The sequence below is a fragment of the Diadema setosum genome, chromosome 20, assembly GCF_964275005.1.
Source record: "Diadema setosum chromosome 20, eeDiaSeto1, whole genome shotgun sequence".
NCBI lineage: Eukaryota > Metazoa > Echinodermata > Echinoidea > Diadematoida > Diadematidae > Diadema > Diadema setosum.
The window spans coordinates 5,296,958-5,324,283 of NC_092704.1; the positions used below are offsets into that span (position 1 = coordinate 5,296,958).

Below are 27,326 nucleotides of genomic sequence, written 5' to 3' on the forward strand. Positions count from 1 at the left end.
GACTAAAATTGGCCGCGCATTTGGCCCAGTTCGCGTTTACACTGAAGGCCGGGCTCGGCCGCGGCTTGGCCGCGGCCGAGACTACCTCCACAGCGAGGCCAAATGCGAGGCCAATTATGGCCTCGCATTTGGCCTTTTGAGCGTTTACACTGAAATGAAGGTGGGCTCGGACGCGGCCGAGCCGCGGCCGAGCCTCGCACTGTAAACGGGGTCATAGACCACCTCCAGAGCGAGGCCAAATGCGCGGCCAATTTTGGCCCCGCATTTGGCCTTTTGCGCGTTTACACCGAAATGAAGACGGGCCGCGGCCGAGCCTCGCACTGTAAACGGGGTCACAGAATGCCAAGATCCGCCCGAAGCTACAGGTTGTATTGCCACAGTGTAGGAGAGGGTCACTCTTCATTTTGGCAGCAGAGAGTCAAGTTCTGTTCTGAGGAGCCAACAGACTATGACCCCGTTTACAGTGCGGGGCCGGGCTCGGCCGCGGCTCGGCCGCGGCCGAGCCCGATCTCAATTGCGCGGCCGAGCCTCGCAATTTTGTCCATTTACACTGCTGGGCTCGGCCGCGCTTTTAATTCAAACCTTTCAATATTTTGTCGTAGTGGCGCTCTGCTTGTAAGCAAACGCAATTTGGTATAGTCTGGTTTTCAGACCCTTTGCCAACTGGATTCGAGGCCAATTTTGGCCTCGCATTTGGCCTTTTGCGCGTTTACACTGAAGCGGGGCTGGGGTCGGCCGCGGCCGAGCCTCGCAATTTTGTCCGTTTACACTGCTGGGCCTCGTAAGCCTCGCAATTTTGTCCATTTACACTGCTGGGCTCGGCCGCGCTTTTAATTCAAACCTTTCAATATTTTGTCGTAGTGGCGCTCTGCTTGTAAACAAACGCAATTTGGTATAGTCTGGTTTTAAGACCCTTTGCCAACTGGATTCGAGGCCAATTTTGGCCTCGCATTTGGCCTTTTGCGCGTTTACACTGAAGCGGGGCTGGGGTCGGCCGCGGCCGAGCCGCGGCCGAGCCCGGCCTCAATTGCGCGGCCGAGCCTCGCAATTTTGTCCGTTTACACTGCTGGGCTCGGCCGCGCTTTTAATTCAAACCTTTCAATATTTTGTCGTAGTGGCGCTCTGCTTGTAAACAAACGCAATTTGGTATAGCCTGGTTTTCAGACCCTTTGCCAACTGGATTCCGTGGCGACGAAGTCGCCGTTCGGGCAAAGGCCTTTGCCGAAGGAAAAATCCTTTGCAGGACAAAACCACCTTAAACTATACTAGTTTTCCACGTTGAGGGGGTTAATACCCTGAATAGCGAAAGATACAGGCAGAGGGTTCGGAAGCCAGACTAAAATTGGCCGCGCAATTGGCCGCGCATTTGGCCCAGTTTGCGTTTACACCAAGAAGAGGCAGGGCTCGGCGGCCGCGGCCGAGACTACCTCCAGAGCGAGGCCAAATGCGAGGCCAATTTTGGCCAAATTGGCCTCGCATTTGGCCTTTTGCGCGTTTACACTGAAGCGGGGCTGGGCTCGGCCGCGGCTCGGCCGCGGCCGAGCCTCGCACTGTAAACGGGGTCTAAGGCCCTCGAGCTTGAGTTCTGTTAATTTTGGGAGGAGTTGTGAGCCCACAATTGTAATGAGTTGAGTAGTTTCCTGTCAGTTTTATAGGCAGTGCTTAAGAAAGCTTCAGTATTATTTTGTACGTGGAGAACATTACCTAAATGTCAGAAAATCTGAGACAGTTGAGATAGATATGTGTGTTCAGAAACTGAAGAATAACTGAAGTTACTTTTAAATAATTATGGTTGTGATAGAATCTGAATGAAGTCTATCAGTAAATGTTATTTCATAGAAATATTTGATATTTGTGATATATGTATACGTTGATGTGGAATGGATGACGGAAGTAGGGATTTCAACCAGGGTAAGTGATGACCTATCCAGAGGTAAACTGAATTAGCCATAGGTTAATTTGTTGAAAATGTATAATATTATGAGATTTATGAAGTATGGATTGTAAATGCGGAGTTATTAAATATATGAAATTTGGATACGGTTTTCAGCTAGTGGAGATTTGTTCCAATTTTTAAGGGTCCTACCCCCGAGTTCATACTCCTATCCCGAGTTCCTGTACTGCACCTACTCCGAACCGAGTTCGTGCTTCACGTCGAATTCGCACTACATTTTGAGTCCGCACTCCACATTGCAAAGAGGGGTTGTTTCAATGCCATGGTTCCGTCTAAGCAGCGTTGATAAGACGAGCACCACAGTATCTACCCACACCGGGGATGCAGTATGCACGCTGCCTCATCTTTTGGGCCGCCGTCATCGCACGAGCCGCCATTGCACGAGCCGTCATCGCACGAGTCGTACCATCGCGGTTACGCCACTTCAATGACGTCATAACGTGATCATCTATAATCGCTGAATGGACTGGACTTCAGTCTTCAATTAATACAGGAAAGTGCATTTATATTCTCTGGAACTCACGGAAACAGTTTAATTTCCGGAAATTGATGTCAATGTTGCAATAACTCAGTTGTAATGACAACAATTCAAGTGTAAAACACAATTTAGTTGTAATAAATGTAATTCTGTAATAATTCAGCTGGCTATGTCATAGCTCTCTTCCATTGGTCGTGACACATACCAAAAGATGTGCCCATAACCTAACTCCAAACTGGCCGCAAAGTCAACTCTTGGAGCTCCTTATGCTACGCAGCAAGATTCTATACCGCATTGCGTTGTTGTTGTTTTTTAATTCATTTCAAACATGATCTATTTTGCAGGGTTAGTACTGTACATTGTGGGTGGTAGGGATTGTGATTTGTAGAACGTAATCGTACAATGTTGATGTTTTGCTGTTGTTGTTGTTGTTGTTGTTGTTGGGGTTTTCATGCACACTGTATTACATTTCAAACCATTAAAAGAGACCTCGAGATGATTTTCAGATTTTTACATTTGACCAACTATAAATTAGTTATACTAAGGACAGAGTTTCAGAATTTGTGATAACTGGGATGAAGAATAAGAATATTTTCAAAATTTAGAACAAATGGCAGTGAACAATTAGATGATAATATGGCAGAGTCACCATAAGAATGCATGGGTTGGGGCTCAAGGAAGCAGAACAAAAGAAGAAGGCATGCATAGATTATACACAGGTGAACTCGCAAGCAAGCGGTATTGTAATGGAATTACACTGCTACATTTCTGAAATATGTGAACCTCCTATGTCATCATCTTTGTTCACTGTAATTGTTTAAGGTTTTTCAAAGTATTGTTTCTCTGCTCAAGAACCACAATAAATTCCACAAATCTATACCAAAGTTGTCAATTTATGTACTACATGATGTGAAATTATGAAAATCATCTGGGATGTCCCTTTAATCTTTGTAGGGCCTATCTTCCTAATATGCTCCTGCACGCATTACGTTATGTAACTGTTCTAAGACACACGGACTTGTGAAAGAAGATTGAATGTTTTCCATATTTCTGTTCACAAAAGTGTGAGTATATTGAGCAATAATTGGTGCAATGTGCAGAACCAGATCTAATATGATAATCAAGATGCAGACAAATCAATGTTTCATTTTTTACTATTATTGCATGATAGCACACAATCTGAACAAGCATGCTGTTTATAATACCTACACATAGTGCTAACAATTCAGTAATGCATAATAGTATCTTATACAAGGATAATTGACGAAAATCTGATTTAATCGCTTAGTTACAATAGATTCTTTTTTTTTCATAATATGTTTAGACTTCTTAATTCACGGTACACATGTTCCTATATTTTTTTATTCTTAAAAGTAAACTTTTCTACTAATACGTCTATTTGTAGAAGGCATCATCAGCAACATTTTGCTAGAAAATTAACAAAACGGCCTCACTTCGTTCAGATTGTATGAGTATTATCATAAACTCGCAAAAATATTACGCCACATAATTTTGAATCCGGAATATTCCAAGACATACCTGAGCCAATAATCGTGCAACTATAGCATGTCTCAGAAATTGGTTGTAAATCAAACAGTAAGAAACAGACACACTAGCTAAGAAACATTTCTCTACTAGATTTCAAACAAAGCCTTTGAAAAGAGGGAGGGGGAAACGCGTGGCTTCTAACACTTTATATTTCTCATCGGTAGATAATGTATTAACGTGTACTACCCTGACACCAATGGATTTTAAAATTCGAGAACTAGCTAGAACTCGAATTATTGAAATCCAATAATTTTTTTTTTTCAATTGATGAAAAAATCAACTATGATGACAATGACAGTACTAATGATGCAAATAGCAATGGGACTTTTAAAAAAATCTACCTGCTGCAGATCCAACGAATAAAGACGCTCCTGGTGAAGGGTTACAGGCTAATCGATTGATGTAAATATCATTTTTACAGTATAAAGGAGGAAGGGCATTTGCTGATGGGGATAACAATGATCGGAAATCAAATGAAATGTGGCCTTACATTAAAATGACATTTTACCGCATATTCATAATGTATTCATTACTTCATCAATTAAATCATACGATACTATAGTCTTTCTTGAAATTTTTTGTCATCAATGCGGTGCCTACCATAAAACACTCTTCACAGCAAGAGCTTTAAGATACACATAATACATATAATACGTTGGGTGAGCACGGAAGTAGATTATCGTAGATGCGAGGAGGAAGGTTTTCTCCTAAAAGTTTTCAGTGTTGGGGACTTTGAAAAGTATGCAAAAGCAATGAGGTTTCTTGGCCAGTAGATGTTCAAAGCACACAAAGGGTTACATCTTGACTCCTTCGTTCACTTTCTGCCTATAGTGTACTCAAAGACAGGCATCACGTTCTTATGACTATGCCAACAACATTACGACAATGTCATCTCCGACCCTGGAGCAACATTAGATGGTCCCCTATATAGTTGCTGGAGTTAGAATCGAAAATTATAAAGACTTCTGCTATTAAAACGAGAAAGGGATCACCCTCGGTAAATAAAATCACATTATTGTTCAAAGCCATCGCTAAACAATTAGATTATTTCACTCTATTATACTATTTTAGTATATTAGACGATCAGACTATTTTACTCTAGGACATACCTTCGTTCTTTCATTTCTAAGACAGCTTGAATACAGCTTGAATACCCCATGTCACAGTCAGCCGTGCAATATACTGTTGGAGGAAGCTGTTGAAATAACACTCTACCAACATTAAAGCTTTAATATCTATAGCAGGAAACAGAACTTTAGTAACTTTGGCACATCACCTCATAACGTATGATACAATAACCTGATCGTATTTCATATGGCGCTTTTACAAACTTCAATGTGTTTTACGGCGCCTATCTTATACAATAATTCATCACATCATAATCTACAGCGCATCTGCTAAAGATATACCTACTTCACATACATAACACTAGTATACGCTGCAATAACACCTCACTTCTGCTTAATTTCTCTTTAAATTGTACATACTTAACACAATTACAAATCTAAAAACAAATATAATTTATCGAAACTGATGCACAGTACCAAAGAGACAAGGGAAAAGGAAAACAAGGTATGATACTGAGCGTTGTTTTGTTGCTGCCATACCTCCCAAATCAGTTGATTGTATACATGTCTTAAGATGTTCTTCCCTCAGAGTAAAAATTTTTGCAAGTTGTCAGCTTACTATAGGAATTGTTCGGTGGCTCAGGTAAACTGTAATAGCACTATACTAGGTACTTTCCTTCAGAAACCGTATGTTCAGATGGTTGGCGATGTAGCACGTTATATCAACTCAGCATCAGAATCCTCGTTAACACCTTCCTGCTTCGTGTCAGCATCGTCATTTTTTTCTTGGTCCCCGTCAACATGCTGTGACTGACGGATGCTCTGGCGGAGCTGTTCTTTTTGTTGAGCGCTCAGCTTGCGTCTCTTGAAAAATCCGACCTGACGAGTGAAAGAGCAAAGTGAAAAAAAAAAAAGATACACCAGTATATACCATGTATACGGACAAGACGTTTTACCCATCATGTCCTTCTCGACCCAGGCGTATGAATGGGTAGGCCTACCTAGCAACGCTAGAGTAATGATACATGAAATGGCAGGACCCTCTGGTGCAGCAGCGGCAACAGAGAAGAGGCTACCCTAGATAAATAAGACATTATTATTACGTGCCTGGTTGATACCGTTGATGAACTCGAGTGTAAGAAATCACATGCCCAAGACATTATTATTACGTGCCTGGTTGATACCGTTGATGACTCGAGTGTAAGAAATCACATGCCCTTAATAATATGTTGATGTAACCAGTACATGTTATGCAGCATGCAATCAAAATGTAGTGCCCCACTGAGCATGGCTTGCGCATTGGTGGAAAGGTATTTATGAGCTGATGAGGGCAAACATGGGTTTTAGGCTAGTCTCAGGAAGCAACTTTAGGGACCGTTTAACATAGAAAATACGAATTTCAGATAAAATTCTCACTTTGGAAAAAAAAAAAATGTATAAAAAAAGCTCATTGATATTTATGCAGTTCAACCCTTACACCTGACAAACACTTCGTATATTTATGCATACTTTACATGAGCAACAATATTCAGGGAGATCATTTGATCAGAATGTATGCATATCATGGTAAATAAAATAGAGAACTGTGTTAACAGTTGATAAGCGGAGACTAGAAAGGCGTCATCCTGTTACCATGGTAAAATCATTCCGAAATCTTACGTAATAGAGGACAACGATGATGATGACAAGGATGATGAAACCACCAATAGAGGAAACGATGTAGACCCAAGGAGGTGACTTCTGCTGCACAATCAAAATTTTCTCGAACTCAAAGGTGAGAAAGGTGTCGACCTAAACAAAACATAGAAACAGAAAACAACAGCATGTACGTAAATCAGTAACGTTGCTTATAATCAATGATGATTGTGCATGTTTAATCATCACCATTATGATATTTTATACATCCCGATTATAAATTGGATCATCAATTTACCAGGAACAGTGATGAAACAACGTGCAACAATCTAGAATTAGTGCGGAGGTGAACCTGGTTACTCTTGCAGTGGCAGATCCAGAGTTGGGCGCAATCGGCGCACGCCCCCCTTTATTTTTCGTTAAAAACAAAATAAATAAAAAGAAACAAAATGAAATGAAACCCAGAAGTGGCACCAGAAATATTAGTTGCACCGCCCCCCCCCCCCTTCTTACAGAATTCCTAGATTGATTGAGGCAGGTATAGAAAGAAAGAGGAAAAGCGCACGCATGCACAGACGTTAGGGAGCCTTAGATTTTAGACGCGCGGACGTTCAGAGGGAAAAAAAACATGTTCTGAGCGTGCGCAAAAGCGCGCGTCAAGTCGATCTATTTTAGGGCTCACACCCATAAATATTTCCCCATAGGGATGTGTGTTAAAAATCAAATTTCAAAAAATTCTGTAAAATAGCTGGGAGAAATGAGGTGTTTCAGCTTCACTAACCTGGATAAGTTAGATACACCCTTTCATCCATCAAATTTTCAGGGTGGATTCTTCAGTTCAAATTCTGTCCAGGGGTCCGCAAAGCCAGACTACGAGTTCTTGTCACTCAAAAAAATCACCCATTTTCCGTACACGTACCCAATGAAATATAGTCCCCTTAAATTCCACCAGAAAAGCTTTCATCTTCCAACCAAAATGCAATTTGTAGAGGAATTCATACTCAATATCTACAGCTATACAGTTTTTTGCCAAACTACATCATTGATTTTTTTATTAATTTTTTTCTTCATTTATGTTGGTATCTTTGGTACGAATTTGTGAAGGGGTCTGGGACATTCCATTGTATTTACGGGTGTGAGCCCTTTAGCTTGCGTCGCCTGAGTTTTTCACTACGAGTACTGGGCTATTTTTACGTCCGCACAGTTTGCGACGTAGAGAACTACTTCATGCACTGATCATATTGGGGCGCGATTTTATTTTCTATACGTTGCGTCCCAGCGTAATCTAAAGCTACTTTTCAACGCGACGCAGGGGAGAGGAGAACGTCCAGCGCACTCGTCGTCTCAAACGTCCGCGCGTCAAAATCTAAAGCTCCCTATGGACACAGTCGAAGAGAACGTGAGAACGAAGGGATCGGGTGCCCCTCCTGTATCTTGGAAGAATATATTCTTTAGGCCCATATATGTGATCATGTACAATACTCAGTAGTCAAAAGCAGCTCAGTTTGCTTTTCAAATTTGAGGGCGGAAGGTATCCTTTCAGTACTTTGTATCAACAGGTTATTACTTTTCTGATATCTCTGAAAATATGAGGAAAATCAGACAATCCGTTCTGATATGAATAACAGGTTATGAATTTTTGAAGTTTCAGTGCCGCCATCGCTGGATGAGGAGACTACTACAGCTTGTGATGTCACATGTGTAGAATGGTAGAGAAAATATGGGGAAAAAATCAAACACATTTTCACTTTTCTCGCATATGAATGAGCACTTGTCTTGCCTCTTTTAGAAGGGGGAATAATTATTATCAGTGACAAGTAGATGGATCGTGTACTTTTTTCAAAAAACAAAATTTTGTTAAATTTTCTTTATTTTGTCTTTATATCGTTTTATGCATGTGACATTATGAGCTGTAGTCTTCTCATCCCGTAGTGACTGCGCAGAAACTTCAAAAATTCATAACTTTTTGAACGGATTGTCCGATTTTCCTCAACGTTTACTGATGTGTTCTACTAATATTGTTGCATTCACTCAATCCACGTGTATGTGAAGGTGAACTTATCTTGAACTAAGTCCGTTTCTCACACTGGTGTCCACTCATCCGACGTTAAAATTATACCGCTATCTTAAAGTCGAAGTGAAGAGGAGGACCCTTCGGCAGAGTTTGAGCAGAAGCGACAAGCGTGAAACCATTTTGAGTGTGAACAAAATATATACGTCATGGCATAATGGCGCCTATTGTATGGTTGGATACCGTCTCGGTCTTGGACAGAGCACACAGAAGAGATCAGGCTTTACTTACGTCTATTAGCTCAACGGTTGGGTATGGACGAAACGAGACACCCGGATAGATAGATCCAGTAACATCCACCGATACCGAGGAAGCGAACTGGACAGCGTCTATGGATGTTTCCTTTAGTCAAAGAAATTAATGACGTAATTTCAAACTGTGCCTCTTATATGTCAAAGATTTCTTACCAATTCCAGATAAAAGACTTAATGTAAAATTGATATTTGTCCATACTCGTATGTGATATACCTTTTGTGCTTTTGTTTTTGTTTACGTTCATTTTTTTTTTTTTGGTGTAACATATACCATTGTATGGATAACAGATAAGAAATGTATAAATGAACACGAGTTGCATACATTAATGAATACATGTAATAACATGAGTACATAACTTTATCTAAAAATGTCTACATAAACACATTTCAACGAATGACCATCGTGCAATCAAAGTACTAGTGCAGCGACAATTGAAATTGTTAGACTGCTTACGCCGGGTAATATAATTCCAGACTTTGACTGGCTACTGACGAGTCTATGGGGTTTTATGCAGTGCAATAAATGACACGCCTCGCTCTATTTCAGTAAATTTTATGCAAGTTGATTCCATGAAAGCACTTAACCCTTGTGTAATTTGAGTGCTGATTTGCACAGAGAACCTCATAGAATTGTAGATAGTATTACTGTCCAAAGTCCCAAGCATGATATTGGGCTGAGAAGCATCCTCTGAAACATAGCTTTGTTATGCCATTGATTGACTTTGGATATCAGCATGGACTGTTAACGCGCTGACACTTTTAGTGTTACTTAGAATTTATCATGGTTTTCATCAATTTCATTGATTAAGTCCGATGTGTTGTTTTTTTTTGGGGGGGGGGTGGAATACGCACTAAAAAAAAAAAAAAAAAAAAAAAAAAAATCCAGGTCAGAACTGACCCGGAACTGGGTCTGTTGGGGTCACACACCGTTCCGAGTAAAAAATGACAAGGAATGGGGTCAGATATGACCCCATCCAGAGTCATGAATTTGGTCAGGGTGACCCCATTCCGGGTCTTCGTGACCAAATTTCAAGTCATTTTTGACCCTGAACGATGTGTGACCCCAGCGGACCCAGCTCCGGGTCAGTTCTGACCCGGATTTCTTTAGAGTATGGAGCACTGATTTTTAAATACAATAATTCTTTCTAGGGGGATGTCGTCCAACAAAATAAAGTTGAATGTCTTCTATGTCTTATGATACGTATATTTAGATATAGTACTGGCAAGGACAGTGATTGTGAAGATGATACTGATAATATAGTTATTCATGATAACGGTAATAATAACAGTAGCCATGATATCAACGACAATAATGAGTGACGATATGATACTGATGATGACATTATTGTACTGTATGATCGAACTGTGCAATTTCTAGAACGCTGCATACAGTATTTAGGCGCAAACAAATTTGGTTCATTCCTTCAACATAAGAAATGCACATTAAAAGAACAGCCATTGGTCCTTTCACATTTTAACCAACATCCCAAAACGTGCATGTCTGTGCCTGTGTCACTAACCGCCAGTAAAGAGTCGGCGTCCACGTAGGCTGCGAGATCGATCACCACAGCATTCGTCCCCGCTGTCGCCCCGGTACCAAGAGAAGAAATGCGGCAGGTGATTAAGAAACACTCCGAAACAGTATTGCGGTCAACTATCAGAATAGTCTGTGTGGAATTATTCCGCGGGTGAATGGCCATCATTGTATTCGCAGACAATGGCTGTGTGGAAGGTAAATGAACATAGATAACAATGACATAATATATAAGACAATAAAGTTCTGCATGCAAACAAACATACAGACTGACATAAAATCATTCGATTCGATTCTGTTTGATTTATACTCTACATATGAATTTAATTTTTATAATTTTATTCTTTATCCTTTGAAAGTAAAAAAGGAAAGGACAAATGGTCTATTACACATATATTGGTTGACTGCAAGATAAGAAACGGTGGTAATTAACAAATTAAAAAAAAGATTGTGTACAGAGCTCCAAGATAAACTTATTTCATTATCTATGTTCTGAAAAATAAAAGACTTTCAACATAAATGCCTATATACGTGTAAATTCACAATCATGAAGATTTTTTTTCTTAGTTGTCAAGAAAAAACTGGGCATTTTGTTGTATCAAGTTTATGACTGTATTCATTGATAAAACCCTGATACACCCGCAAATTACATTCCGTTGCCTTTGTTTCTTTAATTTCCTGGAATCAAATTGCTCTTTTTAACAAGAAAAACCCTTAACATGAATTTTATGCAAATTAATGTGATTATTACATCAATCGACAGAGCTGACGGCGAGGTTCGAGTAGGAAACCTGTCTCTGTAATGAATAATAGAAATAGCGACACATTCAGACTTTCTAACAATTTTCGTGATACTGTTGTCGTGAACAAACAGTTGATATACTGTTTGTCATAAATGACTTGTACACAACCATATCTGATGTAACGGAATTAAACAGAAATAAATCAAATCAAATGAAATCAAATCAAATCATATAACTGCAGAAGTTGTTTACCGTTTCCTTCACATCTATAGTTCTTATGCTTGAGACGGAACACGTGTCGCCGGTATTCATGGTAGTAGTCGGTTGAGTCGTGATGCCAATTCCACTCGCCAGGGTTTTCGGCCATAATATCTTTATGACTGTCGAACCAATGAAGCTTGGCCCAGCGTTGCTTAGCTTTGGGAAATAGCAGATTATAATCATTATCATTACTGGTAGTAGTGATGTTCATGGCAGTAGAAGTAGAACCAGCACATTAACTGGTATTGGTATTGGTATGGGTATGGGTATTGGTATTGGTATTGGTATTGGTATTTGGTATGGGTATTGGTATTGGTACTGGTATTGGTATTGGTATTGGTATTGGAATTGGTATTGGTATTGGTTTTGGTATTGGTATTGGTATTGGTATTTGTATTGGTAATGGCATATATAGTATAAATGTTAGTGTAATACTACTAGCATCTGTATTAGTATTAATAACATAGTATCAGCATTACCATAAGGATTGACATTGGTAGTAGAATAAGTACTTCACTGTATTAGTAATATGAGCATATCCATTATATTATTTCAAATATTATAATTACCATTAGACTTTTTGTAGAGAGTTATTAAAACAAGCGTAGCGAAAATAATGGTGGAAAGACAAGTGATCTCAGATAAGAAAGAGCTTTCAACACGGAAGTCTGCTTCTATTTTGCTCAACTGACCGCGCGTTTAAACTGGCCTTGGCAATCGAAAATTGAGACTGCTGAATGCCGACAGGAATTCGATGTCATAAACAATGATATCTACAACAGACCTCTCTATTCTATCTTTCTCAAAATTAATGTCTATCTTTATTCAAGTAGACCTCAAAACCAAGCAAATCCATGAGTGAAGACACCCTCAGGCTAACTTTCACATGGCGATATTTCCCTACAGAAACTACATAGCTCAAGCATACGTAAAACCTGAGAAATATATGAATACTAATAGAGGAAGACGTCGCATCACTTCAATAGAATGTCTGTATGTTGCATTGTAGGATATCCAATGCAACTCACGGTTATGATGTGGTTCATCTGAGGCCCAATGTTGGCCACGTAGGATCGGTTGCGATCTGACGGATAGTCTTCCTCCTTGACAACCAATCTTTCAGGATTCGGGATTCTTTGGAGTAAACAGAGCATAGATTTTTGTGTTAAGCAGGGTCGGATCAGGGCCCTTCTTATAAAACTTCTGATAGAAATCAATCAATCACAAATCTCTTGAAAGTTGCAATCAATCGCAACCTGTGATTGATTGATTGCAGTTCTCCGTCTTAATTTCAATCATAACTTTATTTATAAGATTGATTTGCATTCAATCGCAAAGTTGTGATCGATTTGAATCAATCACAGGTCTTTATAAGACTGCGCCCAGGAATTTCGTACGGGGGGGGGGGGTGGGGTGCCGCAAAATTATTTGTGGTGCTACGGCTCATTTTCATATATATCTCCATTACGAACAAAATATTCATTTTCTCTTTTTTTCGGTCTCAATGGCGATCCCGAGGGCGCGCAACGGGCGCACACATACTTCTAAACAAATGCTTCTAAACCTTAAGGTGTGTTCGACACTATTTTTCTTTTGGTGGCCGGGCAATTAAGTTTTGTGGCCCGATCGGGCCACCAAAACATAACTTTTCTTAAAAAGTGGCGGCCCAACTCTATTTCTGGTGGCTTCGGGCTACCAGGCCACGGCTAATGTCTAGCAAGTTACAAGCTTAAACACGATTGTGTGCACAAGTGGTGATTTGGGACTTGACTTCGATCCTCGTGGGGCTTATTACACTGATTAAGATATATTCATAAGTTGTCCCATGTTATATACCAAGGTCTTCACGAGATATGCCTCACGTGGCACAGTTAACCACAGATAAGAACTACACATCTCGACCATAAGCTGGAGCTCCCCTACTTTCAAAGTCTGTAAGGGGAATTTTTGTGCTTATAACAGTGCGATCTTTGTTAACCGCCCATTTCGGCGCCCTTACGTATAAACGATTTGCCGGGTATGGAAGGAACAAAGTTTATTTACAGGTTCACATTAGCAATTGTTAGCAGGTATTAAACGTACGGCTTACATCGCAGCAGTGGTGTCATCTACGCTGGCCCACTTAAAATCATAGTCCGTTTTCAAGAGAATTGAAGTTTCAATGTAAAATGCATAACTTGTTTCCGTTGGGAGTTTTGCAGAAGTTTTAATTGAGTTTCAAATTCCTATTTTTCCGTCTTCACCGCGTGAACAAGAGCCGATGGTGGAGGAGCAGAGTATTAGGTACACTTTATATCTACTTCTTGTAGAATCTCTCGTCCCGAGCGGGGAAATAGTGAACTCACCCATGGAGAGTCAAGTTTGCCGTGGCGTATACCGGAATCTCGACAGCCAAAGAGTTATCTGAAATCGTGCTAGGTTCCTCGTCATCAGAGCTAGAATAAACAAAAGATATATATAGGCCTATAATACGATATCAATTTGATTGCCTAACACTTAAGCTTTTAGCGTATTCTTTGCAACCATCCTGTATGGAAATTAAAGTTAATACGTGTGATTATATTACAGATGGAACGTGTGCAATGAAAATTTGTTGATAATGTACAAAATTACTGTTCACACTACAATATTATATAATCCAGTATGTGTGTAGGCCCTATACTTAATGTTTGATGAACTTGTTGAAAATTTTTATAAAGCAAATCATGTCAAACAGAGAACAATAAAATTGTTATAAAGCAATATGTCAAACAGAGAACAATGATTAAAATCAAATCGAACGACAAATGATTATACGCTTTTTGGCAGGTGAGACGTTCGAGGGCTTAGGTAGTTCATTCCAGGTATAGTAATTCATTACTAATTTTATTTTATAATTATGTCATTTTATGAATTTTATCAATTGCTTGCCGCCTTACCTATGGGCATGCAAGTCGATAGACACGTTCCCATGGAATGTACTGTAAGTCTCGGTGTGGTAACACAGGAAAAATGCAACCTATGATTCGAACGAAGAGTGAGCAAAGAGAAAAATTAACTTTACACAAACAAGAAAATTCTCATCTATATACCGTCTGAGACATGATCCATTCTGTTTGATCACACATTGTCAATTAGACAGATATGTGTATTGCAGAGGTTTTTCGAAATAAAAAAAAAGAATCATGTTGTCCTATTATGGGGACTATAGTGTGGTTCACTCATAAAGAAAAAACAAATTATTGTTTGTATGTTTGTTTGTTTGTTTGTTGTCGTAAATGAAAGACATGACACACGTGAGAAATTTCTTGCAACGTATTTATATTGGAAAGCCCTGCATGCCTGTGACTATTGACCGATTCGGGTTCGTTGAGGGCAGCAGACATTTTATGGCACTGGGCGCAGCCATGAGCTCAAATTGCGGTGTCTCAGCCGACCCCCCCTGCTCTCCCCCACCCCCCGGGCAACATGTTTATCGCGCACTTGTAACAAAGGTTCGCGCACTAAGCAAGCATTCGCGCATTCAGTACGAGACGCCCATTGGCTAAAGCAACCATGCATCAGTTTTTCATTCTGCGCGCGTGAGAAGGGTGGGGAGAGAGGAGGGGGGGGGGGGGGGTCGGCTGAGACACCGCAGTAATGGCGCTGCCCATGCCAAAAATACACATAGCGCGTCACAGAATCGGTCAATAGCACGAATTGCACAAAATAACAGATTTATATAAGTAGTCAAAAAAATATGAAGAATTTTTGTTTAAACAATTCGAGACTCAGTAGGTATTTTCAGAAATGTTGACTTTCATTTCTGTTTGTTTGTTATTACTACCGATTAGCACTATTTGAATTCAACATTTGTTAAACTCACAGAATCACCGGCCTTGATCGGGTTACCAATGTTGCATGTTCGGACTCTTGACGGACCATCAAAGTTACAGTTTGCAAACGTGCCCTGTAAAGAAACAGATGAACCAAACCAAACAGAAGAACCAAACAAAATGACACTTGATCGCAACTGATTAACATCATTCTCTACATCGACCCGAAAAAGCACCGAATAATAATTGTCTGATAGTACAAATGATAAAAACAAGAAAGATCACGGGCATACCAGACTGGCGTTTCGTTACAACCGTGTCCGTTATAACGGAGTGCACTTCACAATTACGGATTTATTACTCATGATATTACTGATAGTGTCAGAATGTCCATTCTTCATGGATTACAGATACTGACAGATACGTTGTATATCCAAACAGTCTGAAATTGTCCTTCTTTCCTCTTCTTTTTTTTTTTTTTTTTGGTTCTGTCATGCGTCCATATCCATATGGACCCAGGAGATCCCACCATCAAGTTTAAGTCTTTTTTTTTCTTTGATTTGTTCTAATGACTTGGTGTATATTATGTTTGTTTGTGTTTGTGTGTCGTTTTATTGTGCTCCAGAAAAGATGATGAACAAATTGAATTGAAATTGAATTGAGCACAAACACACACACACACACACACAACCAAGCACACACATACACGACGTGTATACACATAAAAAGAAGAATTCGGAAATAACTCCTGTTTATCTCACTGTACTCAGTCTTCCAACGGTGACAAAGTATACACCTTCGGGCTCATGGATCTCAAGAACGGAGAGAAAGGCATCCTCGCCCTTGTTGGTTACGATGACATCCACATTAATCCTCTGGGACGTCCCCAGTGTCACGTGGGTTACGTCACTTAACGAGAAGAAGTCAAAGCACAATCATGCCGCTCTTAATTCATACGTCAAATGCATCCTCTTTGAAAAAAAAAATATATATATATGTCATATGAAATGACAGATGGTGCGCTAGGTATTTAAAACACAACAGCTCTAAGTGGCATGTTGTTAATACAATTGAGGCCACTTAGTACATTTCTATCATTATCATCATTGATCATATTGACGTTTAGCCGCTAGTAATGTATGTCTTCTTGTGGAGGAGTTTGAAGAACCCAAGTCACGGTATGACAGAAAATGGCATTTGTTTTTATGAGTTTACCAGTATGCGGAATGTTTAAGCCCCATGGTTTAAAATGCGATGTCTTAGAAGTGAAATCCTACAAATTCACCTTTGAGCTCATGATGCACTTCCAATTCTGCGAATGTATCTTTCTGTATACACTCCAACACCGCGAGTCAGCATCCGCTGACCATCTTCACTATACACGCATAATAATGTTTCTCGCATATAGATGGTGTTGATGTCAAAATACATGTATGCATTGTGTACATACACACGCATGACGATCTCTGTTCTACATGCACAATACTGGCAGTCACTTAATAAGTTCATTATATCATGCATCAATTGTAGTTGAGTCGAGTTCTTTAATTCTATGTCCTTTAAAAATGAAACGTATTACATCATCAGGTGAAAGAAAAGGAAATTGTCACTTGTATATTATAATATATATATATATATATATATATATATATATATATATATATATATATATATTGTGTGCGTGTGTGTGTCTATTATCTATCTACCTGCCTATCTCCATACAAATAATCCTTCTGTGACTTTTAGTAGTCAGCATAATGTACGGCAAGGGGGACACTGGGGGAAGAAGTAGCTAATGTGCTAGCAGGACGTTTCTCTTTCTCTCTCGCTCCGCTCGCTCGGGCTCGGTCGCTTCGCTCCCTCGCAGACTAACCGCCCCCCCCCCCCCCCCCCGATCAAATCCTGGCTACGCCGTTGCTCTGATCACTTGCGTTTTGTCGGGTTAAAGGTCACCTTCGCCCATGTCAGATCTTTGATACTGAAACAGTTCTGTTGTAAAGATATAATCTGTTGATATACACACTAGAAACCATCTATGCTCATTAAGATCAAACAATATATTATTTATATTTACATACTATGTAGATATTATAATGAAGCATTCACACAAATTCGTACCTAGTTGCTTGTACACGTAGGTCTGGAAGGCACACATCTCCAACGCACTCCCTGACGAACGGAATCTGTGCATGTATTTGAAGAGAATTATTATTATTATTATTATTATTATTATTATTTCGTTTTATTTATACAGGGTGGCCCCGTCAGTAATCAAGTACTGTTTTCCAGGGGGCCCTGTAAACATTAGTCCTGAGCTTAGAGAAGGCCTTGGGTAAACTGTTCTATTGTGTTACACCATACAATTACCGGAACGTATCTGTCTACCAGACAGTACTTTACTTCATTTACTCATAAATAAAGACATAAATGACTATGTCAACACGGTATGACGTGTCGGAGTAATTAACCTAGTCAGTGGAGTGCAATTTGAACATGTCACAGGTTTATAAACAATGATATCACTGACATAGCTCTGTCATTTGTAAGGGATCGATGTAAGTTACCTTTTTATCACAATTCCTGCTCTTACATAAAGTGTAGGTATTCAAACAAAATAAATGATGAGTTTCACATTATTCTATTGCCTAATGTGGCAAGTCAGTTAGACTGTTCTTGTGTGACTGATTTGTACTCAAAACTTTCTCTGACCTGCTTCTACCTTTCTGTTTTCATGTATAGGAACACAGTATCAGGACGGGCTTTCCCTTTAAGTATACCGTACTGAGAAAGTCCAGCAGTTGTGAAACACCTGCAGAAACAATAGTATTAATGGACAGGTTACGTCTTACCGAGTTGACGACATGGGTTCGAGTGGTGTCGGACATAACCGGCGTCATGACGCTGGTTGACTGGTCGTTGTCGAGAAGTTGAAATTCCAGGGAAACAGAGATCGGGGTTTGCTTGTCGGTAATCGTTGGCTGCAAAGACACGTTTAAAGCCATTGTACCCAGGGGGAAAATGGCTTGACATTCACATATACGGTGATTTACACATAATAAGTATCTTAGAAAGTTTAAGCCTGCATGTAGGAATCCAAGTAATCATAAGTTTCAGAATGTTACTGCCATGGACGTCTTCTACGCACTGAAGAGGCAGGGACGAACACTCTACGGATTTGGCTTGACATTCAGAGGGAAGGTAATCAACTTACACATTTCTAATCTTAGAAAGTTTACACCTGAAGGGACAATGAGTTTCAGAACGTGAAAACTACTTATCTAAAAAGAAAAAGAAGTGGTATTTCGGCACCCTATAAAGAACGCCAGAACCCGATCTGACGGCGGAGTTTGGGGTACCCAAGTTGTGACATCACGCCATGGAAGAATCAGCCCTGCGCTGCTGCTGCTGCGCGGCGAGGAGGCGGTTCAAAGCATGGATTCCGCATGATCCGAGCGCAAAAGTGCGGCGAGATGATGAATCGTCAACTAACTTACAATGAATGCTTGAACATTGTTCGGTATTATTTTTGGACATTACGTGCTTAATTTATCTTCTTTAAACTAAGAGTATATTTACGCTGTAATTATAACTTGTAAGACGCTTACTTGTGCCTTTGTGCCTCAACTCGTGATGGATAATGATCAATGTTACATTAGAAGGGAAATGGAAACAAGAGGCTTCGTATGGACTCACGCAGTGTCAATTATGCATAGGTCTACATTGTTTGTAAAGTTTGTAAATAGATGTTACTGCCTTCTTCTCCTCTATATCCTTCGAAGACAAGTGTTGGTCGCACAAATTTCCCATGGCGATGAAAGTTCATTTCTTTACAGGGACTACTCGAGTCAAACTACCACTAGTCAGCTTGTTTCAATTATGCAATAGTTCTGGGTTGATTTTTAAACACATACGTTTACCGGACATTATGGAGCTTTAGATTTTGACGCGCGGACGTTCAGAGGCAAAAAAAAAAAAAAAAAAACAGAACAAAACAAAACAAAAACATGTTCTGAGCATGCGCAGAAGCACCCGTCAAGTCGATCTATTTTTAGCTTGCGTCGCCTGAGTTTTTCACTACGCGTACTGGGCTGTTTTTACGTCCGCACCATTTGCAACGTAGAGAACTACTTCATGCACCGATCATATGGGGGCGCCATTTTATTTTTTATACGTTGCGTCCCAGCGTAATCTAAAGCTACTTTTAAGCACGACGCAGGGGAGATCGAGAGGAGAACGTCCAGCGCACTCGTCGTCTCAAACGTCCGCGCGTCATAATCTAAAGCTCCCTAATATAACATCGCATACTACACTAGCAATTAGCATTTTCATTATTGAAACGAACCCCGGGAAGTGGAAATTAGCGCAAGAGGGGAAAGTCTTCGTAAATTGTATTGCTAGTTATCACTGGGTTTTTTTATGACCATGAAGCTATAACTATGCGGACATCTGATGACATGAAGATTCTACGAGCCTACTAAACAGAAATTACAACTTTAACATAAATCACGTGTTTGAAAAAAAAAAAAAAAAAAAAAAAAAAAAGGAAATCGCTAAACATCCGAGTCTCCGAACCTTTGGTATAGACTCTTGATAATGCAGATAAGTGTTCTGAAAACAGCATTATGACGCAGAAGAACACTTACCGAAATATAAGCCTCATGCGCTAAGTTGGTTTCATTTTGACCAGCAGAAATGGTGATGGTTTCTTCAAGAGAAGACTGACTAGTCAAAAGGAAGGCTGCTCGGCGGTTTACGACTTGATGAACAGCATCGAGCTGGAGTGTGTAGGAAAATTCTGTCGAAAATCCATTAAAAAAAGACCAGTCTCGACAAAAAGGGAGAGATAGAGAGACCAATGAGAGAGAGGGGGTTGGGGGAATAGTGGTTGAAAGTAATCAGAGCTTCAATCAGGTTGCTCCGATTTGCTAAGCCAGTGCAAATGACTTGTGAGAAGGGTTAGCGCACTTGTTGTGATGACAATAAACTCCAGAACAAGTAATAACAAATAAAGGTAGCCTCTCTATAATGCACCTCGTTTCAGCTAAGTTCAGTTCAGATTATTTCTGCATTCCATTGTCAATACAGCCTTTCAAAAAATAAGAACATTTGCGCTTAATTCCCGAAAGTTTGGTCGTTAGAATCACTTCGCTGCCCCTGAAGATTATTCAAGTCATTTAGGCCCTTTTCTAGTAGTCTTGATTACAAAGAGACATACAAAGTGGATTTGATATATTGTACGAGAGGGTATAAGAGCAGGGTTCAAAACGAGTAGGGACGTACCTCTCGTTGCGGTTCAGAGTCTTCAAATACGTTGACTGTAAAGGGCCTACAATGTGATTCATCTTAAATTGTCTATAGGTGTAAAACGTGCAGAAGAAAAGACAGTGTGTTGCATTTATATTGCAGTTTGGTGGCAGGGTATCACTGACATATTTTAAAAGTGCAAATTATTATCTCCTATTATTACCTATTGCGCTTTTCAATTCCTCCCCGTTGCACGTTATGGACACAACAACGTCGAACCTGGATCAGGAATAAAAGCATATGTAGACATCAGTGACTTAATTGGCATGGCAGCATCAAGGAAAATGATTTTGTTGTTGTTGTTCTAAAGAAAGAAGAGAAAGAGAGAAAAATTGATTTTGTATATTGTACGTTTGATCCGTCTACATAAAGCGACACCACAGATTGTAAAAGAGGGACCTGTTAATAGCCAGAACGTGAACGCATGACAGTTAGCATATTACACATTTACGTACGCTATACATAGTGCAATTATCAAAACGATGCTTTCACGAAGACGTAAATTTCCACAATCGATCATTTAAGAAGCATTTGGTTACCAAGAAAAGATATACACGGATATTTTGATAACATTTATCAAATGAGTACCACGATATGATTTGGATAATGCATCCTCATTATAATCAGAGTATAAAACATAATTTTATATATAGAGACAGACAGACAGAAAGACATACCAGTAGGTGAATGTGTGGGACGTGTGAGGAAGCAGTCTAGAGCAGCCTTGCGAAATCCGTTTTTCCCTCTTTTTTTTTTTTGTAAATTCGGAATTAGGTGTGTTTATGTTTTGTTTTGTTCTTATCGTCACTGTTTTTGTTGTGAAATTAAGCTCGAGAAACTTTACGTATAATGACGTGTTTAATGAAATATTGCAGAAAATGCGGTGAAATGATATCATACTGTAAAAAAAAAAAAAAAAGCTATTGTAATAGTCGGCTCTGTTATTGATTTGTCGCATCATTTGAAGGAAAACAAATAAATATTTCAGAAAAAATACAAAATGATATCCATTACACTGTCAGTCCGCTATTGGCGTCCTCAGTAGTCACGTTCTTGACATACAGGTTCAGCGATTGTGGGGAAAAGGATATTTCTCCTACGGGAAGTACGACTGGCCTTGTCCTGTGAAGTAAGAAGATTGTTGTTGTTTTGTTAAATGAGAAGAATGTGTATTCCTCCCCAAACTATCCCCGTGTATCCAATTTAATAGTTTTATTTTAATTCGCAACAACAAACACTAATACACACACCTACACACACGCACACAAGCATTCATGAACACACCAACGCCAACCATGCACACATAATTACATTAAACCAGGGAGGTGACGTTTCTTCTCACCTCCCTGATTAAACCCTCACATGTACACAATTCTACAAAACATTACAACAAATCAATATCCGATGAAACTGTACAAAGAAATGTATCCATTGTTGAGATAAGGGGGAAATATCTTATTTAGTCTCTTTGCGGTGCGTCAAAACGCTCATATCGATAAGTTTCAATAATTACATTTCTAATGAGTTAGTAATGCATGACACAAAAAATCGCGTCGTTCTACCTGAGGTGTCAACTGCGTGCATTTATCATGTTTCAGTTATTGCTTTTCCACTAGACTTTCAAGCGCATTATTACGAATATCCAAAATACATTTAATGTACATTGTTAACAAATCTCTAAGAAACCAGCCACGCACGGTAACAACTTTTGTTTTCAATATCTCTTATAGCTTTACAATCACACGTCACGTTTCCAAAGCTTACCGAAAGAGAATCACGCTTTGTGACTCATGGGCTCCAACAGCAATATCTTTAGAGGAAAGAACAAGAAAACAATAAAAAAATTGTAAAAGAGTGTCTTTTGATTTCATTAGAACTTTCTGTGACATTTCTAAATGAAGCAATCAGATTCAGTACGTAAATCCTTCAGAAAGCAGCAAGCCATTAACTATGCATGATGTGGGCTACACAATCTAGTCGGACTCAGTGGCATTATTTACATTTGCAGATGAAACAAAAACCCAGCATTAGTGCATTAAAGTAGTTCTAAAATGTGAGTTAGGGCTAGAAACAACCAAAGTAAACATTTTAATGAGAACAGGACTGTTAAGTAGGTGCTGTTAAATATACAAAATGTGAACAATAGTTATAATAAACTGATAAAAGTGTTTAAATTTCTATATGGTAGGAAGTTTTGTGATACAACTGACCTACACATTGTATGCATCAAAGGTAAATATCTCTAACATTTTTTTTTTAAATCACGGGTCCCAATGGTAGACAGGACCTTTGAGCACTTCCGTGGTATTGTTAAGTGCTAATGTTCCATTCCCACTTACAATTACCTCTGCACTCTAACATTGGGTCACTCTGTTCTCTTTACCTGGATATGTGTTCTCATCCACGTCAAGACCCCCAGACAGGGCGAATCCAAAATACGTCAGCGGTGTGTTGATCGTTGAAGGACTGAGGATCTTAAAGGAGAGAACCGTTAATTACAAAAACATAGAACTAAAAGTCCATCTCAATGCTGATTAGATTTCGAAAGTACTGAACGTTATTAAAGGCTTGGCAGCTGGCACGATTCGTGCTTCTTTTATCATAAGTATTAATTTTCCACTGTAATTTCAAAACGCTATAGATGCCAATCCCACGGAGTTTTTTATTTGATTTGAATTGCTTTAGTTGACAGACGTATCAGCTTCTGTAACACGATTGCACGCTCTTAATCAATGTACATACTTCCTAAATGACCACGGACTATAAAACCATGCCCGGAACCACGCTTTTGTACCAAAATTCAATGTAGAACAAACAAAATGGAGAAAAATTCAAACTCTACCGCCAGTGCATTTCAGTTTTCTTTCCTAATGAGAGAATTATAGGTAAGAAGGGTTTGAAACAAACGGAAATTGAAGTAGGGCCTACGGCACTATACTTGTTTTGGTGAGAGTTCGATGGGACTGTTCCGTCCGTTGCCATGGTAAATGAAGACCTTGCCATTCTCACCGCCTCCACAGAAAGGCGCCCCCACCGCTAGATCTTGAACGCAAAAACAGAAGAGAACAAAAATGAATGTAACAGATAGCACAAAAACATATAGCCCGACATAAGGCGCGGTCAGACTGGGAAAAGGTCGGGAAGAAGTTTAACATCGCGAAGTCTTCGCGATCTTTTGCCAGTATGACAGCGCCTATATTGGTCTTTCTATTTTAAGAAGAAAAAAAAAAACAGGCACTTGATTAATCTTATATTATGGATGTAAGAGTTTACAGAGGCTGATGGATGGTGATAAAAATAACTTTTAAACTAAAGAAACTATCACTCGTACATGGCAGGTCAAATCTCTGTAGCTTTAGAATACAACTTTCATAATAGGCATATGAAGCAATACATGTCTACATTAATGTATATGTAATAATGCAAGATGTAATAATGTAATTTCACCACTTCCCTCTCTATCTCACTTGTATATATGTATATATATATATATTATAAAAGAGAGATAGGCAGAGAGAAAGGAAGGGAGACATATACAATCATACCTGTAGATGCAGAAATACATGATAGATAGATAGATAGAATGGTAATTGGCAGATATGTTTAGACTGATTTCAGGTCATACGAAACGTAATATGAGACATATTTTACACACAATACTAAAACAACAACAACAACAACAAAAGCATCGCTAATCTACCACCCATATAATAAGCGAGTACTACCAGAATTTGTTGTTTTATAATTATACCGTTAAAGCCATCCTGGTTGATATCCCCTATCGCTGCCAGCGAGTACCCATATCGACATCCTTCGCCGTTCCCAACAGCGCTGCCGAGGTTATCTGTGAATCCTCCCTGCAGTTAGATGCAATCAAATCTAAATGTGAGTGTGTGACAGCCCCAACCTAACACATCATGCTTATATAGGTGACAACGTACTAAAAATAGTACTATATTCAGAATGAAATTTTGGTTTGGATATCTTTTTTAATGCTGGCCAATTAAAAACTCCCTCGAATTGATGCTGGGAATTTGTCGGAACGTCATAAACACCCTTTGTTAAAGAAACAAAACAAAAACCTCTGTTTCAAATTTGGCGGACAACAGCAAAACCACTGACAGAGGTAGGTAACAAGAATTTCTTTGTCTTTGTTTCTGTTTTGACAAAAGAAATTTCGATTTTGCGATGATGATTTTATTTATCCGTCATGACGACTAGAGTATGATCGTAAACGATCGCCCCGTCACTGTACAGGCATGCTAACCTGGAAACATTAAACTGCACATTACTTGAATATGAGACCATTCTGAAGCAAATAATTTTCACACAACAATAGATATATAATGTACTCTTAAATCAATCCCACAGGGATCGCAACAATCATCCACAAACATTCCCACTGATTCCCACTGATCAGCTACTAGCCATCCCTTTTAATGGGTCAGGATGCATAATCAATCCGTATAAAGATATGACAGATTCTCAAAAAGTAAATACTCTCATTCTACTGATACCCCTTGCCATGCATTCGCACAACACAAGATGTATAACGATATTATAAGAGCACACCAATCTCGAGAAAAGTGGCATAATATGAAAGGTTCTGCTCAAGTGACGGAAGAAATACATACTGTTAACTGTGGTTCATGTTCTGTCACCCTGTGTCCTGACAATAAACCTCTGCATTACTTAAAATAGTTCGTTAATAAAAGCAAAATATTATTAAGTAGAGGGGTGAAGGCTAAGGTGAGAGTCTTCTTCAATTTGTCTCCTTCTACAAATGAAATTTGTAAGATCCTTACATTTGTTAGATTATAGATCAGCAGTAATGTTTATTAAATTATGAATCTGCAGCGGCGATCTTTTAAATTTTATTCGTAGAGGGAGACAAATTGAAGAAAACTCACACTCAGTTTGTTAATACTTCAGCAGAAAGATGGTTCTCTTTATGGTAATGTATGCAGCCATTATTTATCATACCCCCTAAGCGTGTCGAGCACCCCAGCAGCCATCAAATCGAAGAAGAAAAAAAAAGGAAAAATTTTGTTATGGGCATATGCACATACCTGTTGATCATTATAGTAGATATAGACCTTGCCAACTTCCCAGCCATTAGCAACATTCCTTTCTCGATCGGTGTAAAGCGGGGCGCTTATTATCAAGTCTTCGAAACTGACATGGAATGAAAGGTGGTGATAAAAAAAAAAAAAACGTTAATGATAACAGATCCAAGATTAAAAACACTAATGAATAATGTTACGTTTACACCGTGTTCCCAGCGGCCATGACAGCCCCATATGCCCATAATGTAGAACGCCGTGGATAGATGGGACATTCTCCTGTTTTTCCTTTCCGTATTAGTCTTGTTCGTTCCCGTCCTCGCTCCGGTGAGCATGTAGTTGTCGGACGCCGTTCTCACGGCATCTGGCCAGGTTAGACTACACAATATACTTTCCGTCGCGTCCCACTACGGACCGTCTCCAAGTTTTGTTACGGCCTGTAACGTGCTGTCTCTTTTTGTTGCGTTCACTCCGTTTTATTACGGCCTCAAGTTTCTCATTAGCAATCTGACACGGCATCCACGGCAATCGCGGTCTGTCACGTCTGCCTATCCCGTCGCACCGCGTTGTGTCACTTCCATTACGTTTTGTCCACGGTGGCCAAAAACGTGACTGCCGTGGCCGCCAGAAACACGATGAAACGCAGTATTGCCAGTTCGGAGTTAACACATGACACCTCGGAACGAATTGTACAAATCTTTTTCTCTCAGTCGGTTAGGGGTACACACGTTTTCAGAGTGACATAACGCATTTCAGCTTTGCGTAACAATTTAGATTCATCAATCCTGCCTGTTCAAACAAAGAATGTACTTGCGCAGACCAGGTGAGCAGAATGATCCCTCAGTTAAGACCTGGGAAAGCATCCATTTCATTATTTTGCCTTAAATGTATTAACAATCTCTTTCTATTGCTGATGGTATGGTCAAATACCACTTAATTGCGTCACGTGCATAAAATATGTGCTGGCAAACAGTATTATAAACGTTACACGAATAATCATGACATCACAGATGCTTATCCCGGGAAATTTAAAGTGGAACTGCGAACTGGCTTATTGTGTTTGCACACACATCAACACTAAGACATATAGACTTTGGTTGATGAATATCTTTCGCATGTAGCATGACAACAATTTTTCTAGATTAGTTTGCTGCTTTTAAGAGGGGCATACCCATTCATCTCGAGTTGTTGGCAAATTGAGCATTTGACCATTGATATATCTTTGGTATTATAGTTACTAATTAGTATTCTTATCGAAGTGAATGAGCATACCTCGAGGATGACCATAAGGAATTGGACACAATCGGCAATTCAACGAGAAAATCTTATCAAAATTGAACACGCACAAAAGAGTTCAGTTTTGACACAATACTGCCTTGGTCCCTTACACGTTTATATTCAAAATCAAGATGGCGTAATGACGCATTTGCCTTTATTACCACTTTCACTTTTAATTGGCTTACACACAAAAATAAAACTTTTAGTGAACCTCCTTTTAATGAAACAAAAAAAAAAGTTCATAGGGTCTTTTTTATCCTAAAGTAGAGTAAAGAAATGCACCGTAATGTATCTGGTAGGACCAGATGATTTGAATACCTCTGCATAATTAATGCATACATT

The 27,326-nt window shown here is 39.4% G+C and overlaps 1 protein-coding gene across 1 annotated transcript in view; it reads right to left on the reverse strand.

Moving 5' to 3' along the window:
• Positions 1-5,744: 5,744 nt before the first annotated feature.
• Positions 5,745-27,326, reverse strand: part of LOC140243699 (integrin alpha pat-2-like) — a 57,776-nt gene continuing 36,194 nt past the window's right edge. The window contains exons 10-29 of the mRNA XM_072323360.1: positions 25,713-25,818; positions 24,395-24,500; positions 23,582-23,685; positions 23,027-23,117; positions 22,408-22,453; positions 21,658-21,765; positions 20,807-20,862; positions 19,983-20,134; positions 18,189-18,317; positions 17,458-17,522; positions 16,101-16,248; positions 15,390-15,473; positions 14,464-14,543; positions 13,891-13,980; positions 12,574-12,679; positions 11,537-11,701; positions 10,528-10,728; positions 8,985-9,095; positions 6,707-6,838; positions 5,745-5,926 (exon numbers count right to left, since the gene is read on the reverse strand). Coding sequence (XP_072179461.1) covers positions 5,765-5,926; positions 6,707-6,838; positions 8,985-9,095; positions 10,528-10,728; positions 11,537-11,701; positions 12,574-12,679; positions 13,891-13,980; positions 14,464-14,543; positions 15,390-15,473; positions 16,101-16,248; positions 17,458-17,522; positions 18,189-18,317; positions 19,983-20,134; positions 20,807-20,862; positions 21,658-21,765; positions 22,408-22,453; positions 23,027-23,117; positions 23,582-23,685; positions 24,395-24,500; positions 25,713-25,818 — 2,242 coding nt within the window. The 3' untranslated portion in view covers positions 5,745-5,764. The remainder of the gene's footprint in view (positions 5,927-6,706; positions 6,839-8,984; positions 9,096-10,527; positions 10,729-11,536; positions 11,702-12,573; positions 12,680-13,890; positions 13,981-14,463; positions 14,544-15,389; positions 15,474-16,100; positions 16,249-17,457; positions 17,523-18,188; positions 18,318-19,982; positions 20,135-20,806; positions 20,863-21,657; positions 21,766-22,407; positions 22,454-23,026; positions 23,118-23,581; positions 23,686-24,394; positions 24,501-25,712; positions 25,819-27,326) is intronic.